An 18,169-nucleotide genomic window follows, 5' to 3' on the forward strand; every position below is an offset into this window, starting at 1 on the left:
AGCCACAGCCAATCTACCTGGCCATCAACCTTAGCAGGTGATGCTGGAAGGAGCAATGTCCTCCCAAGAATGGAGCATCCTGAACACCTTCCCTGCTCAGCAGGTCCTCTGAGCGGGAAGACCCCTAGCAGCCAGGTAGATCTGCACTTTTACCCAAAACCTAAGCAGCAACTTCTGGCCTCCATTTTTTCAGAAAAGAGGAGGAAATTGGAATGGCAGTCAGAGTTTGAAGGAAGTCTCTGTGCCACAATACTTAAAAAGAGGTTGCACAGAAGAAGTCTGGGGGCAGCCATCTCACTTGAAATTGATTTATGATTAGCTAACCAGAGATGTTAAATAGCTGTTTCTCACTGAAGATGAGCTGCACAGAGAACTGGGAGAAGAGTCCGCAAGTGAGCACCAGCAGAAAGCAGAGCTGGCCGGCTGAATCCATATTGCTGGATTCACCCTGCGTGGTACCTAAAGCTTTCCATTGCAGTCAGCTGAGGCCTCCTCAGTGACAAACTTAAACCTACAACTTTTAGACCAGTATGCTGGTGGTGGGAGAGAAGAATCCTCCTTCTTGATGCGGTAGTGGAATTTTATCCTATGCTATAGGGAAGTATTTTTTTTAAGATTTGGAGGAAAGAAAAAAATTGTTCCCAATTGAAGTGCTTGTTAAAAAAATAATTAAAATCCTATGCAGACAAAATACTGCCTTTTTGAAAGATTTTGAAGCCCAGACCTTCAGCATAGCTGCCTAAATTTCCTACCTTGCCCCTCCACACGTGTTGCCTGCTCACCTGCGTTTTGCACACATAACTGATGTGCACGTCACTGCTCGCCTGCACGTGCAAAGCCACAGCTGCTTTGGGAGCAGCGCGTGCATCCTCCTCAGGTGCTTTTCAGTTCAAACACATTGAGAATGCAGTTGCACACTTAAATAACCTTGCCCGCCCCTTGCAGGCTCTCGCCTCTTATTTCTGCTACACAGTCAGTGCTGGTTTTTGTCATCTTTAGTTCCATCTACTGAGACTGGGAAAATATATTACTGCTCAAGTGGATGCTCACAGAGCTGATGATGCATCTTGTGTGGTAAGCATAGTTGTTTGGGTTTTTTGGTCACTTTTCAGGTTCTGCCCTGCAATTGTGTATGTGCTGTGTATCCCAGATTTACATGTATTTTAAATGAGAAAGAGACAGAAATGTCCTTTCTCATTTACAGGATGGAAGAAACAGCATTCAGGGACACTTGCAGGTAATGCCAGGGTTAAAGGTAGGTAAAACTTTGCAGTTTGGGGCAAGGGTGGGATCCATTTAGCTTTCACTGGGGTTTTAGTTCTCCTGCTATCACATCCATTAGCTTTCATGCCAAATGTTGCTTCCAGCTGAACCTGTACAAGATATTAGAAAAGCAGTCTGATCTGCAGCAGTGTTTCAGAGATTTTACCACCAACACAAAATGAAGCCATGCACCTCAACACATCTTAAGGACTTCATTTCTGACCAGGAAGCAAGATGTAGTGGCTGCTTTGTGTCTCTTTCTGTTCTAGAAGCTGAAACTAATGGTGTGGGGAGATCGTGCTGGGACCCAGAAGAAGATGCTCCAGCAACTGGAGGATACCTGCATACAGACGTCTGCCTGCTCTGCCTTCTCTTCTAAACAGGGAGAATCCTGGCCCACACAAGGCATTGCAAAACATGTTCCCTGGTCACACAACTAGATGTCTTGTGACCTCTTCAAGTGTCACTTTAGCCAAGCTCATAGCAGGTGGCCGTGACAGATCTGCAATGTTCAAGAACTTTGTTTCACTCTGTTTTGTGGACTGAAATAACCTAATGAAATTCACTTAAAAGTCAACTCAGTGAAAGCACTTCAAGTGTGGATACGTCAGCCTGACCTGACATCTGCTTACATGGTTCATCTCTGTGAAGGATGTTATCGGCATAAATCAGCCTCTGTTAGGAAGCTGCAGTCTTCTAAAACACTGTTGTGGCTAAGCATTTTAGCATTTTAATGCAGTTCCTTCTGGGAAACAGCCACATGCACAGGTTTCCTCAGGAGGAGAAGCAGAGGAAGGGGAGGTTTGGCTCTGGGGGAGCTCCAGCAGAGGTGAAGGCTGGGGCTGGAGCCCCTCACTCCAAGCACTGCCCAGCAATGAATGCTCCAGAAGTGAGCACTCACACACTTTAATGAACTATTTTGCCTAATTCTTGAAATGAAATCCTGACCCTACTGATGTCATTTTTTTTTTCAGTGGCTGCCAACAAGGCCAGTATTTTGCTTTGGTGGTAATTAGGAAAAGTCCCTCCTGAAGGGGCAGAGCTTCCTGAGAAAAGGGTCTCTCCCAATGGCAGAGCAGGGAGGTTCTGCTCCAGCTACGCATCCTGTAGGGAGACAAAGTCATCCTCACCAAGGAGCCGGGGTGCCCCGTGGCCACGATGACTCTGAACGGCCTGCTGCCATCGCTGCTGAGGGCTTCACGCTGACAGAGCTTTCCAGTAACTGCAGCTCACTGCAGCGACTGGAAGATCAATGGAAGCCAATTTAAAAAGTTGAAAATATTATTGAGAGAAAGGAACAGAGAAACAGAAAGGGGGTTATTTTGTTTGTTTTTCACTTAAATGCAGCCTGAAGTTCCCTCAGAAAGAGCTGGGAGATAATGGTCGGTCCTGGCTCTGGCCTCTGCTGCATGCTCAGAGCAGAAGGCAATGGACACGGCAGGGCAGCAGAGCCAGCCCAGGCCTAATCATCAGCTGAAAAGGAGTGGAGACAAACGTGAGGAAGAAGGAAACAAGAACGCCAAAGCACAGGAAAAAAATATGGGGGAAATGCCTGTTGTTTCCTGCCCTCCATGCCCCTTGCCCATGCCTTTCTGATTTGGGATAGACATTTTCCCTCTGGGGATGCATCCTGGGTCTCCAAATAAATTAATGTTTTCTTCATAAATTTATCTTAAACACTCCCAAAGATTTTAAGTTACTGTAAATATTCGGATTAATTCAAATATAAGCAGCTCTGTGCTTCAGAGGGCACCTTCCAGTCCCCTTTGTCTATAATTATCTATAGAAATGCTTCATTTGGGTATTCTGATGGTTTATTTTCTGACACTAGGATGGTTCCTCAGTCCTTTAAGATGCAGAGAGAATTTCTAGTAATCCTTAACCATATTTCCTAAGGTCAAGCTGTGCGGTAACCACTGTAATTGACAACAACAAAAATATACAGTAGTATCACAATGGTAAAACAGTGAATTTACCTGAGCAATAGCTGATGTGCCTCAGCAACCTACCCTCTCCCCCTGAACCTCCACAAGAAATATACATTTAGGGCAAAGCTATTTAGCCTTTGCAAAGTAAACGAAGGCAAAATATGTCTTTGCTGTTTGTACAGACAGCCCTCACTGATCTCAGGGGATGAAGGTGATGCTAACACAGCACTTGACCCTTGCTGCAATGCTGAAATTTCCCACCTGGGTTCACTGCTGGGGTTATGCAGCTATGACCTAGCATGTAAAATTAAAATCTAGCCTAGCCTTTGGGCAGGAAAATGAGATTTTTCTTTACAGCTCCTATTTTTCTATAGAAAGGAATCCCACAGCTGGGAGCTTTCTGGTACCAGAGCTACTACTGTTATTATTATTAATAAAAAGTAATCATATGGAGATTCCCACTAGACCTGAAAAAAAAAATTATAAACTATTTAAATTTAATAACTAGGACACCAGGTGTCAGGGTGGCAAATTTAGACATTTTTTTTTAAGCTCATGGAGTAAGCCTCTGTGATACCTAATATCTCTATTTTCTGAAAATCTGCAGCTTTCCCAGGAATTGCAGGAAGACCTTTTATTTTTTCCTGACTCTACTTCAACTCTACCTGCAACAGCATCAGTCATCAAGACATGATTCCTAAAATTATAGGGAAGCAAACAAAACAGCAATATTAATTTCATCCATCTTTAAAGGAAAAAAAATAAATAAATCAAATATTTGCAACAAAAAAAAAAATAACTACTCAGCTACTTAGCTGGTGTTAATGCCTTGGGCTGTGATTCCTAAAATGTAGTATCAGCTGGACGGTCTGAGTTCAGCCTGACTTTCTGAACTTATTTCTGAACTGACTTTCTGGCTTATTAAACAAGATTTATTTGGTTCTCTTTGTGAATTGCTCCAAAGCTCAAAACCCAGCCGTGTGATGTGCAGACACACAGCTTTTAGGAACACTGTTTTTCCTCCACTGACAGATTAACCAAAATTGTGCCTGATTTCTGGAGAGAAACATGTAGTGTAACCTCTCATAAGCCCACAGCAACTCATCCCAGGAGAAGATTTGATCCTTTGCCTTCCATAATATGCCTGTAGAATAGTTCCCTAAGGTTACCTCAGTTAATTAGGACACACAGGCTTCTAAATTTATCCTGATTTCTCTCCTGTTTCTAAAGCTACTGCTGCGGGCAGTCATTAGTAATCTTCTGTAGAGTAAAAATGTTCATTTAGGTTTCATCTCTGCTGATACCAAGCCCTAAAAACTCACATGGGTCAGCTTAATCCTCATCTACATACAAAATATGTTTGGTTTATCTCAAATGCAATTAGAAATGTGACTCATTCACTGCAACAGTGAAAACCCTCAGGAGCAGGGTGTGCTGCCATCAATTTAATCCAGTCACTAAATCAAGATATACTGATGCTAAAAGATTAAAACCACATTAAGAGTATGCATTGAGGAATCTGAACCTGTTTAACTAAACCAATTAAAGTAACATATTTTAAAACAGTGCTATCTTCATAGTTCATCAACACCTTTGCTTATTGCAGCCAGAGGGCTTCGGCTACGAGCACCCTGAGAGCCAGCTGTGAGGTTAGGTCACGGCGGGAGACAGACTGCCTTGCCTGAACAACAGAGGTCGAGAGGACATTTTTAGGAAACGGTTCCGTTTCCCTTGCTAGTAAAACACACCTCCTTCCTAGTGTGAGCTTGCTGAATTTCCCCTTCCAGTTAATTTTGGTTGCTCTCAGTCTTGGTCTGCCCCTAAATTTTTTGCTCCATGTGCAGATACATGGATTTTATGATCAGGTAAGCACTTAACTTCTCCATTAAACTTCTGAATAGCTTGAAGTCCTGAAGGCTTTTCGAAGGTTTCTCTGGGCTATGTACTTAAACCTCCCTGGTTCTTGAACACGCTGCCCCAACACCAGGGGTTAAACTACAGCCCCCTACCAACAACAAGACCTGGCGGATTCTGATGGGAACAATCACAAAATCCCCCCTTAAACCTGGGATTCCTGTGTCAGGGATTATTACTACTTGCTCAGGACTGGCAGGCTTCAATTTACCTCTTTTGACCTGTTAGATCTTTGGAATGATTCTCTGCAATTAAAGAACTCTTGAAAGCAAACTTAAATGATATTAAAAAAAAAAAAAAAAAGTACCTATTTTAAGCCCTTACAAGACTTTTGCAGACTTTTAGTTCTAAAAATGACTAAACTCCCCAGCTGCTATTCAATATCTTCCAGTGTTACTATCAGAACAAGTGTTTCATTAGCATCTTGTGATATAACTCCACCACATTTTTTCCCCCAAATACACACGGGACATATTTAGTGAACATTTCTGCCCTTTTGCACTATTATTAGGTCTACTACTGTGTCAAAAGTATTGTTAAATTTCTGTTTATTCATTCTTATCAGCCTTCACTGTTTTGGCTAAAGATTTGACTTTGTATTCTTTTTGTTTGTGTATCTATAATCTTGTTTCAGCTTCCTATTTATGTCAGTTTACAGCTTCATTGTTTTATTTTGTTTCACATTATTTGTCACAAATTGTCTTCCATTCTCCTCTATGCTAGCTGATTGTCTGTTTGTTTGTTTCAGCTGATATAAACTTCTCTCTCAGCGACAAGATTGTGTCTTTTGGGAATCTACCAAAATATTCTCAGACTCATAATTATGTGCAACAGGGAGGCCAGCCTCATGCATGCCTCTTCTCTTTAACCTGGAATGTAACAAATACACACTTTTCCCTTTCAAAAACAAGGGATTTTTTTGGTAGAACCCTACACTCACTTGTAACAGATTCATCAGTGGTTTGATAAATACAGCATGGAGTATATTCTCATACATTTAATTATCCAATTATGATATGTTAATAAAGTAATTTACAATATGTTAATCATTTCATTGTATGCTTAGGGTAAAATACCACTACTATTTTTTTCTTTTTTTTGGTTTAAATTTTAGTATGCACTATATAAGACAGTGTGTAGAGTAAATGTGTTATGAAACCACTTGCTTCAGTAAATTACATTTTGTTTAAGTTAATACTACTTTATTAGTGATAAATACGTCTCATGCCCATAAACACTACTTGGCATAAAATGATGAGAAAGCTACTACAAGCTATAGATGATGGTGGGAACGCATGCACTACACACACCCTTTTCAATGGCTTCATTAAAACATTCAGTAAAAAAATTGTAAATTGCACATGAAGCCAAAAACAGACATCAAAATGCAGCAAAAGAAGAGGGGCCCTTTGCACCTACAGTAACTTGTATTGATTTATACAAGGTAGGAGTCCCAACATATTTGTATATGCTGGAACAGCTTTAAAAAAAGATATAGAATTAATTTACAAAATACCTAAAGTATGGTCCTTCAGTGTTTTTATTCACATCTTCTACCCACTTAGCTACATTATATTCTCTTTTGAACCATGGGTTTAAATACCTGCGGAAAGCAATGGAAGGAACAGAGAAAGCAGAAGAACAAGAATAGAAAATCTGAGAACACACAGCACAAGCTTAGCAAGGATGTCTTCATCCCCAAAATGCAAGTGAATATGGCAAATAAATCAGTATGGATGTTGGGTGAGGACTAGGCAACGTGTACAACTGCATGAGAAAATCTGAACTACAACAAGACTCGCATGTTTGGTTTATATGGAAATTATTTGGGATACATCATTCATTTAATACCTTAAGGGTAAAATTCACTCCTATGCAGAGGGCCAGCATTAAGCTCATGGTTTGAACTCGTCTCATGATCTCAAAATAAGGCTGAAGGGGGAGCTTTTTGGCTCCGTCCTGCAGTCTGCTTGTTGCAGAGACAGGTTTGCACCCATCTAGAGTAAATCGCAAAACAATGGCTAAGTGAGCACAGAAACCTGGGCTGGGCCCCTTCTACAGGAATGAATTTAGGCCTCAGTGTGTTAAAAGGCTTGAATTGTTTGTCCCTGCATTGGCAATTTTAACACTTATGTGCAAATAAACCCCCTAATTTTATAATGATCGTTTCACGTGGCAGGATCACAAGAAGCTTTCAAGGAGGTGGGCTGTGGGGATATCTCACATTTTACAGAAGCAATCTTGATACCAAAACCACACTTTTTAGCAAAAAAAAAAAAAAAAGAAAAAGAAAAAGTCTGTGCTACACACTCGTATTAGTTACATGAAAACTGGGAAATAAAAATGGTGTTTAATTAGTTGACAGTAATGTTACCAGAGAAGGAGAAAATGTTTTGCTAACTGGTATCCCTTAGCCCCCAGTACCAAGGTTAGGTAATTCCTCCCCCTCCATCACATGGAAAAAAAGGGCAGCATAGAAGCAGCAACCTGTCTGGTCTGATTTAAATCTGTTTTTGTAGTATAAGAATAGCAAGTTTAACAATTATTTGTAACCACCACCTTCATATAACAGAGACTAACACATGTTGAAATAGGAAATAGCTTGTAACCAAGGGGAAATGGAAATAATACTCCTTTTTTAAGATATTTTCAGTATTTCTGGACCAGTTCTTACCACCCTCATTTATGAAAGGGACTCCAATGACCTGGCACTGGGGAACAGGCCTGGCAAGGGACTGCTCAGGTGAGTAAAGTGGGGCCAGTCCACGTCAGTTAACCCTGACCATCTTTCAGACCATGTCGAAGACAAAAGCAGCAGCACTTTTTTGACGGCTTAGGCCTCCTTTTTTGTTCTGGAACTTCTCCCCGCCCCGCGCAAGCACAGCCACAGCTTTGGGAAAGTACTCGCCCTCAGCCACAAGTGCTCGCTTCTCAGTAGCTTCCTCAGCTCGCTTACTTATCAGGGATCAGGAGTGCTTTATGCTTTCCAGCTCAGGCTCTTAGAGAAAGAAAACGCCAAAAGTGGTAGCACAGCAACGGAGGAGCCGCAAGTGAAGCCACAGGCTGATGCCAGCATCGCCAGGAACTAATTAACTTTAGGCTTTAGCATTAATTGTAGGTGCAACTACATGTTTTCGGACATCGCTGCAGTACTTTTGACTTGCTTTTTTTTCATTTGGAAGTGGGTTTTGGTAACCATGAAACACTCCTGGTCTGGCTTCCTGTACGAGAAAACAACGTGTCGGGAGGTATCTGAGCATGCAGCCATGGCGCAGCCGTGTGGCCGGCCTTCCTGGGTCTGCCTGCACTACGGAGCACCGCTCACCGCCCCGGGCCCTCTGGTACGGAAAGGCCGAACTCGGGTCACTGCAGACCATAAGTGATACCACCAGAAAGCTCTCATGCTGATCTCCGTGGCCGCATACATAATCATTAACGACGGCCAGAATCCGCATTTTCTTTGAGTGAGAAATTCCGCTTTAGAACCAAGGTGTCCCTACACGGAAGCCTCCAGCTCAACCGACGGCTCGATTTGGCTTGCAGCGCGACATGCAACCGTGCGAAAGACCTGGGCTCAAGGGTCCTGGTCCTCCTCAGGCTGGCGAGGAGGAAGGCTAGCTAGCGCTGCGTCAGCAGGAGCACCTCCAAGCAGTCACAGTGTTTCGCCACAGTGAAAACTATGGGATACTGAGGGGAAGGGGCTTGTCACGGGATCAAACGGCAGCCCAGAACGCAGGGGCAGGTGAGACTGACCTGTGATCCTGGCTCCCTGTTTGGGGGGGGTCAGAGCCCTCTGGGCTTATGCCTTGGGCCGGGGTTTGGTGGCCGAGAGAAAGCCCAGGCTCAGATGCATGGGTTACCCTGCTGCAAAAACACAATATATAATAGAAAGTCTAAGCCAAAGATGTTCGTATCAGTTACAACAACGAGGAAGATAAATGCTTATAGGAAAAGCAGTACAAATTAACAACGATCAGAACTGCTATTTGGCAAAACACATGTTCCCTGGGACCTGTTTTAACACAAGCTCCCAATTAAACTTCAGCTTATTCAGAAAACCCTCATTATCTTTCCTGGATAACTCTAATTGATTTTAATAGAAAACTTGTTTTATCAGGGCATTTCATCAACCCTGTTTGTGAAAAAGCTGCAGAAACGCTGGGTCTGTTGGCGTTCCTTCTGTGTGAACTGAACCATCTGCCTTTAATAAAGAAGAATCTTGTTTTGAAACATCTAGAAGCAATTTAAAATATCCCAAAAGAGTTTTAGCAGTCTCTGCAGAGTGATACTCTCAGCAGACGCCTCATATCATGAATCTGCTAAGTACGAGGGGTTGCACAGAGGCATGTGCAACCATGTACATTTCCAGGACATTTTTCAGGAACTGCTCAATGCAACCCTTCTGTCAGTGCTGTTCACAAGGGCTGCACAGCTCAAATCTTGTTCAGTGCTTAAGAAATTTCATTTAAATGACTAACGGCAAGATTCTCCATCTGGTCCTTGCCTGTACGCAAAAAAAAAAAAATATATATATATACTTGTGCATAACGTGCAGTTACTGCAGACCAATGAATATACCAGATACTTTTATAGGCAAGCGTATTACTGTGCAACTGCTGGTTAAAAATAAATAAATAAATAAATTGAATTCTGCACAAGGTATGGCACAACTGAACACAGTCTTTTAGCAGGCAATCTATCTGTCTCTGTTACCCACAAGAAACCAACAGTGCTACCCTCTTTTTCTGTCTCAACAAATATTCTTCATTGGATTTATGGGGGTCACATAGGTTGGTTGGCTTTCCATTTCAGAACAGATTTTAAGATTATTCTGTGTTTTCCAGAGAAAGTAAGAAGGTAAATTTGTCCGGGAAAAGCCTCCATTTATTCTAAGGCATCCTCAAAGGCAGTGCTTCTTGTTTGGCTAAAAAAGTTGGCCATGGTTAGACCATTCTCTGTCTTTCTCTTCTCCCAGAGCATGTTATCTCTCTGAGCAGACCCGCTGTGTGCCCTGGGCCGTTCTCTCCGTTCCCACTGAATCTCACAGTATGTGGTTCATGCAGTGACAGCTCTCTCTCCACAGGCTGACCGGCTTGCCAAGGAGACTCAGACAAGCCATGCAGTCCCATGCAACCCAAAATATTCCCCATCAGGAGAAGGGCAGAGAATTAGGTGGAAATTCAGGAGCACCTTTGAAAGAGAAAAATTTTACAGGGAAAAAAATTTCTAACTCTCACGCTCTCTGTTTACCCACTGATTTATTACTCTAAACATCTTGGAGTAAATGTATTACAGCTGAGCAACATAGATTAAAAAAAAAAAATGTGTCCATTAGAGTTGTTGGGGGTTTTTTTGCCTTTTTTTTCTTTTATTGCAAATGATACTCTTCCCAACAATTATGTTCACTCTGAGATTAAAAAAAAGCTGATCTGTTTTCATTTGTTACAGACCAAATCCAGCCCCAATTTGCGCCTGTCCTGAAGGATAGAATAACGATAAAATGAATTTAACTAGATTGTTTTTATAAATCTTATTTGAGAAACACAATTGGAAATGAAGAAAAGCACAGGACGAGTTTCTAAAGAACTTGCAATCTCATTTGTACTCTTGATAGTTTGGCCAGACTACTTTTACTTTTATCAAACTGTCACATGCAAGGAGAAAGAAAACCAGCAAATAACGTTCCATTAAGAGTTTATCAGCACTAAGACCAAGAGCACAGGGGTACTTGAAGAATAAACTCCCCCGAGGGATGTGGGGATAATATTTCTGGTTCCATATTAGCATTTTGGCTGCACAATGTTAAAATTACTATGTAGATCAAACTATTATTTATGTAATTGGACGGAGAGGGCGTTCTCCATGTACCTTTCTAAGCCTACTTGCCTCAAGACAGTTCACTGCAGGTGGAAGAAAAGTTTCAGAACAAACTTAAATCCCCAAACTGGAGAAAGCAGGGCTCAGAGAGGAGTTAGCATGATTAGTTTCCAGCAGGGTTGGTATCAAGCCCACCTGCCCATACAGGTGCAAAGTTAGTACTAATGGTTTAGGGAAAGGGCATCATCCTGGCCATCATGGTCAATAAGGGGTCATTCCTATGTGGCGTAAGTGCTGTAAGAGCAAGCCAGTGTTTGACAAGCCCAGAGATTTTAAATCCAGCCATTCCCTATTCTTTCATGAAACGAGCCCGAACGAGCACGAATAAGCACATAGGAAATGCATTTTCCCAATGGGGAGCACTGCACACGTGGTCTCTTCAGTGAAGGTAACCACCACATCAATATAGACAGCAACTCTAAGCTGTGCTGTAGAGGTCTGGGGATCAGTCACTTGGTAAGGACTGTCATTACCCATTTATTTCAGGGCTTACTCAAGACTGGCTGTTTCAGGCTTTGCTGGCTTACAGCTATAAACTTCAGGGTACTCTGAGAGCAGACAGACACCTCTTCTAAAACCTGCAGGCAGGCACACAGAGATACACAGTGCTAACTCTGCAACGACCCAACCCAAGGTGAAGGCAAGGGGAGGAAACAGGTTATCAGAAACTCAATATTGAACCAGGATACACTCAGCAATGGCAGTTTACTGTAGACAAAAGCCTGTAGTGATGGTGCAGGCTGCCACCATCATTGGGAATTGCTATGGGAATGACTGAGGAAGCCTACATAAAAAAGAAAATCGATAGTTAATTTTTTAAAGAATACATAAAAAGAGGTTGAAATACATTAGCCAAACTATTACCAGACTATCAGTCAGCAGTCAGAATGGGCCACAGGGCAAAAAATGCAGCTGTCTACTTTTCAGTACTCTTAATCTCGATCTACAAAACACAAGTATGAAAACTCTACTTTTTGGCTTTGCTGTTGTAAATTCAGACTTACTCAGTTGAATTAGACCGTGGCCTAAATCTTTTGCCTCTGACTTTCTTTCTGTTTCCTCCTATATTACCTGAAAGAAATCACAGGATAAAGACAGATGGTAAAACATCGTGAAACTCACCAGCGTTCCACTCCAAACTGTACATTCTCGTTGCATCCCCAGCAAAAGCCACTGGCTATGACCATTTAAAAGCCATAGGTCAGTCCCTTTTGATTTACCTCAGACCAGGTAAACTTGACACTTAGGTGATCTTTCACTACCTTTTGCAGCAACTGTGCAGAGCAAAAAACTATTTAGTTTCAGCATTCACTTGAGAAAATCACTGCTTCAAGAAAAACACTAAATACTGCATGGTAAAATCACAAAAGTTTGCAAGAGTGAATGGACTTCCTCTTTTTCATCTTGGCTCACACTGGAGGCATAGGAGAAATTAGATCTAACTTCTACGTGTGACGCATTGTGAAACAAAAAAGGTTCTTGTGTAGGGCACTGCTAAGTCCTAGCTCCAGGTTAACAACAGGCACAATGGTAAGGACTCATTACCTAAACTTTCAGAGAGCAGCAGTGACACAGGTTGGTTTCCACTGTGACCAGCACAAAGGTTCGCACTTACCTTGCCAAGAATTACTCCTAGGCCTCCCATTTTCACAAATGTCTGAAATATGTTTTGTGTCTGGGATCCTTTCACTCCAGGAATGAGATAATCCATTTGACCTGGAACAGGAGGGCTCAGATGCGGTTATTGTTATGGCTATTGTCTAACATAAATGCTAGCTCAGCTGTTCAGAGACAGTCACATTCCCCAAGTCAGTGCCATGACACGGCCTAAGGTCTGTCTGCACTAGCAAAGCATCCACTTTTTTTTGGTTAATTATGCTCTGCCAGCCGTCCCTGCAGCAGTTTGGTGTGTCCACGTTCAAGAGCCAGGCTTCAGCACCACTTTCTCATGTGTCTGCTGCTGAAAGCACAAACATGAACACATACCAGATTTCCTTAGGTATTTCCAGCCCTGCCCTGGTTCTTAGTTGGAAGATGCTCCTCTAGCTGTGCTTATGATTTTTTACTGCATCCTTCCTGCAGGCTGCCCATCCTCGTGCTGCTGCAGTAAATCCAGGACTGCTTCCCTCTCCCCACTGCCACCGGTCTCAGGATTCTGTGATGAGCAGCCTCCCAGCCACAGCTGGGAGCTCCAGTGGAGGGGTAACTGTCTCATTTTTGCTAATTTCAAATTTTTATTGTATTCTGTCAGCTAGTCACTGCAGCTTATACTTTTAATGCCTTTATATCTAGGTGCTTGGTGCAAACTAAAGTTTTTCCTTCCTCTTTTATTCCCTCCAAAAGCCAGAGATGTGTGTGGCAATGTCCAACAAGAAGAGGAGAGAGTGGGATTTTGCAGCAGGCTCCCTCCTGTTGAACTATAGCTGCTGCTCAGCCATTTGTCACAAAATCCACAATTATTTCCAAAACAAGAGGAAGTTGAAAACTGGTCAGAATAGATAGCTTATTTAATAGAAAGATGTTTTGCTTAAAGGATGTGTTTCTGTATTTTGTAACGGTCTGAATACTCCTGTGGTTTTCAAAATCTGCTCTGCTTGCAGGGCAGGCATCTGTCAGATGCTCTTCAGTTTCCAGAAGACCAGGCTAATCACAGCCACACTGAAGTAAGCCCAGAGTTTTATTCAAACTTATTTGAGGTATGAAAGGTCTGAGAACTGACAGATTGACAGATTTTGTAATCATTTTCTCCTCGTTGTAGCCTATTTTTATGTTCAGGAGTGTCTTGCTATACTGTCTTTGGTGTTTGCAATTTCACAACAACAAAAATTATCATTGTTATGTTTTAATCTTGGAACACCCTCTGTGAATACTAACGCTTCATAGCATTTTCCAGCAAGGAGAAGCCCAGGTGGCTAATGGCCCAGTCACTTGAATGTCTGCCAAGAGCTGCCATTGATATCTGCACCCAGAGCAAATCAAAACCAGTTCGAAAGGTAAGAAATAGTGCCCTGGGCATCAAAACGGGAGGACTATGACAGTTCCACCACAATGTTAATGGAGCATTTGTCAGACTTACTTGTCCAGACTTGACAGTGGCACAACATAGCTGAACTGGTGGTGGGGCAACAACAAAACTCTCTAGTACAGACAGACCTTAGAAATCATTTGCTTTTTGGAACAAGCAATAAACAGAGACACATGAAAGAAATGAAGTATGAAAAGAAACACAGGTACAGAAAAAAAACAAGAAACACATTAAATGACATTCATTTAAAAACAAACATTTTTTCTTAACTGGAATATGAACCTGCTCACACCAGCCTATGAAAACTTGCTTCTCCAAGACTTTTTCAAAATTTTATCCAAATGAGAAAAAATTCTCCAACACAAACACTATGTCATTTAAGATTAATGTTTCCTCCACAAAACAAATAACTTATCCACGCACGAATCTAAAAAGCTGAATTTAAAAATTGGAATTTGATAATTAATTATATAGTACTACAGTTTTTCTTAATAACCTTTTTATTAGACCAGATTTAATGAAGTTGCATATAAGATCAAGCTGGTATACCCAAAGGCACTACAAATGTATCCTTTCGATATATTTCTCTTTATTCAAAACAGCAACTATAAAGAGAATAGTTTTGTCAACTGCACAGCTACAGACTGCTCCATGAGACAAGAACTGAGAATTGCAGCTTTGTAATAAAATAGTTCAGGAGTGTCTATCCCCACCCCACCCACTGAACATTTACAGCTTCTTGTAAATTGTTTTGAAGTGCTAGCTGAAGATTTTTGTAATTAAAGGATCTCTGATTGCAGCAGGACTTTGATGATCATGACCTAAAGACCTCGACGACTGCAAACTCCTTTCAATGTTTTTCAATTATTTTTCCATTTTAAAATGTTGATTTTTTTTTTAAAGTAACTGGAGCAACAGCATAATAAGTGAATTCTGAACAAGGGCAAAATCTAATGCTCTCCTTGGCTACTCATAACAGGAAGCACAAAACTACAGAAAGTCTTTGCAGAATTATTTTCTAAGATAGCACTCAGTGACATTTAGGACACTAGTCTAATAAGTAAAAGTGGAATGAAATGCAAGCACCATCATCTTTACTGTGAGACAGAAAGAATATTATCCAGAAGTCTAGGTCAACTCAGTGAATTAATGACACTGACAAAGATATAAAAATATTTATATTAAACAGTTTATATTTATAATTATTGAAGCAAGACAGTGTTCCTCATCTTTGATTACATGACTGTGATAGTTTTTGTTTTGCTTTGTTTTGTTTTTTTGAGCAAGCAGTTATCATTACAGTCTACTTGAAAGCAATTCTCAAGCAGGAAAATGATGAAAACTGGATTACGCCAATCTTGGCTTACAATGGCAAACGTGTTTATTCTGGCCTGGTTGTATAAATTATTAGCTCAGGGCATGCAAGAAAAATCAGTAATCAAAGAACAAAGGATGCTAATTGTAACATTCCACAAAGAAAGAAGAAAGGATCAAACCTGCTGCAAAACAATGAAATGTTCTGACTAATGGAATAATGGGTGATGGAACAGGTAGATATCTGAAAATGCGACAGAAAAGCAGACCTCTTCTTAGAACTAGATGCAGAGTTTGTGCTGACTCCAGGAGGCATGTCGCTATAAAAAGAGTCGGCCTCTCCAGGCTTTTTTACATAATCTCCCTGGGGTATTTGTCTGAAGTATAACAAACAGCGTAGAGTCAGAAAACATGACAGGCAAGAGCACACACACAAACATGAACAAATTTTAGTCTTAAAGAAAGAGGCAAGGATGATGATCCCTGAGGAAACCTGTTGAGCACACAATAAACCTATTAGTGAGTAATTCAACCACCCAAGAGAAAACTCCCATCTATTTTTGATAGCTCAGGAAAGAGGGTTATGTGGGTTTGGTAGGGGAAAACAAGGATGATTTCACTGATAAACTCTGATCACTGTTTTTAAAGTGAATAGTTGGCGGTTCTTGACTGATGTGATAACTAAGTTCAGCCATTTCAAATGGCTTACCATGCGGGTTGTGAAAGCATTCCCGGCTGCAGTATTAGCACCGCAGTCTGTGCTGAGTGCATGCCTGCATCAGAAAGGAGCTGAGGAAAAGCAAATGCTTTTTTCCCTCTGGATGATTACTGCTTCTGTGCCTTCTGTTCAATTTTTGTGATTGTTACTGAACTCGAATCGAACAACCTGTTGAGTTGCTTAAACTACAGGAGGAGAAACACCTCCAGTTTATTTATTAACTGTTCTCTTGTACAGGGAACTAGTACCAGTGTCAGAGCTTCTCAGCTGTTAATCCTTGTCACCACACTAGACTCTGTCTGCCAAGACACATAAAAATAATGCCAAACACCTGAGAATAGTTCATCCTTTTCTAGTACTAGTAGCATGGTTTTGGTGCATAAAACTATCTATGCACTAGGAAGTCCTAATTAAGTTATGCCATTTTTGTTCAGGTGGTAAATTCATCGCCAGCAGAAAATCTCCAGCACAAATATCCCAGTTACAGTTCCACCAAGCCAAAAACTCTCCCTAATACAAATAGCTCATTTGAAAGTTGGCTATACCATAATGCCAGCTGTTTAATTATCCATTCAGCCCTGCACTGTCCAAGGCCTTTTGGCTTCAGTTTTCCCCATATTAACATGCATATTTATCAGAAGATTGATTCACGTTCAGATTATGCCCAACTACAGAGCAGAACTGGGCTGTCTCCATTCTGCGTTTGAATTTCTAATGCTCCTCAAGGATTTTAAATGTGTAATTACATGCCGCATAAATCATTAGTGTAGCACAGTACCTCCACACTATTTCCTCAGTTCTCAAGTCTCAGTCCCCATTCATCAGCCACTACATCGGTATTTTCAGAATCAACTCAATTCATGCAGCTCTGCTCCTCGGGGCTCCTCTAGCAAACTGGACTCTTGCTGCTCAGTTAGAAATTACTTCTCCCATACAGTCATGCCCTCTAAGCCACATTATACCGGTTGACAGAATCTTTGCTCATTCACTCTTTTTATGATTTTCAGTTTACATGTTTCAGTCACTTGGTATTACCAAATATCATTCCTTATGTAATGCTTAAAAATATCTCCATGGCTTGTTTCCATCTTTATTTAAGGACTAATCACAAGCAATTAAAAAAAAAAAAAAAAAAAGGACACTGTGGTGGATGTTTGGTTTTTCTGCTTACGGGATACTCTTTGTACATATCCAAAATTATTCTATTTAGAAGTCAGTCTATAGAATTTCATCTTCTGCATGAGGGAGACTTAGTTACTAAAGATCTCCAGCCCTCCATCATCTTCAAATGTCTCAGCTGATGCTGGTTTCTGCTCTGTCCATGCTCACTGACGCAGCTGCAGACTGACCACATCCTCACATATATTAATGTATGGAGACGAGGGAATTTGAAAAACATTAGATTCTCTCATACTCCAACACTATTGCGCATGAGGTGGTCTCTCTGTATTTTGAGGTTCTGGCTACTCTGTCCTCTGCCAGCACTGTGCCCAGGATAGTGACTCAATGGCCATGTTTGCCTGTTTATGTAGAGCCAACATCCACCATTGAGCACCACCAAACCCCCAGATTCTGCCTTCCCTGTGCCAGGTGACATTTCCTACCCACCAACCTCTCCATAGTGCTTGACTTCAAGAGCTTTGCCTTCTTCTAGTTACTGTTCCCGTCACCTATCTGACCTTGCTGTGCGCAACATAAATTAACTAGCACTTGGCAGAGCTTTTCTGCTTTTCGCAAGTATTTTGAGCCTGGCAGAGAAAGCACTACATGGGCAGAGGAAATGGAGAAGCGCAACAGGTAGCAGCAACACACAAAGCAGAAGCTTGGATCGGGGCTGGTAATGCAGGCAGAAAACAGGAGAATTTGAGAAGTTGTCTTATCTGCAGGGGACTGGGAGAAGGAGGAGACACCTCCTTCCCAAAGGCCGGTCTGCCAGGCAGATGATGGCAGTCTTCCAGGAGGTAAACCCGAATCACTAAAAACTGTTTGTTTTTTGGCCACCAGTTCAAACGTGTAAAAGCTCAGGCCTCTGCTGAAGATGGTACCATAATTTGGCTACAAATAATTCAGCAGGGCAGCTGTAAGGAATGGGCTTTCCATTCACACATCAATTTAATTGCTTTGTATTTT

At 41.5% G+C, this 18,169-nt stretch overlaps 1 protein-coding gene across 13 annotated transcripts in view; it reads right to left on the reverse strand.

The window, feature by feature from the left end:
• ADAM22 (ADAM metallopeptidase domain 22) overlaps positions 1-18,169 on the reverse strand; it is a gene marked incomplete at its 3' end in the record, with an annotated part of 142,038 nt that overhangs the window by 10,204 nt on the left and 113,665 nt on the right. For 3 of the 13 annotated variants that reach the window (XM_083826020.1, XM_083826025.1, XM_083826024.1), the window contains 4 exons: positions 15,504-15,698; positions 12,598-12,698; positions 11,987-12,053; positions 8,859-8,969 (listed from right to left, as the gene is read on the reverse strand). In XM_083826020.1, coding sequence (XP_083682146.1) covers positions 8,859-8,969; positions 11,987-12,053; positions 12,598-12,698; positions 15,504-15,698 — 474 coding nt within the window. Of the gene's footprint in view, positions 1-6,621; positions 6,709-8,858; positions 8,970-11,982; positions 12,054-12,597; positions 12,699-15,503; positions 15,699-18,169 lie in introns of those variants that run through there. The other 10 variants (XM_083826026.1, XM_083826030.1, XM_083826029.1 and 7 more) reach the window with 9 other exon arrangements.

Source organism: Anser anser (genome assembly GCF_964211835.1).
Source record: "Anser anser genome assembly, chromosome: 2".
Lineage (NCBI taxonomy): Eukaryota > Metazoa > Chordata > Aves > Anseriformes > Anatidae > Anser > Anser anser.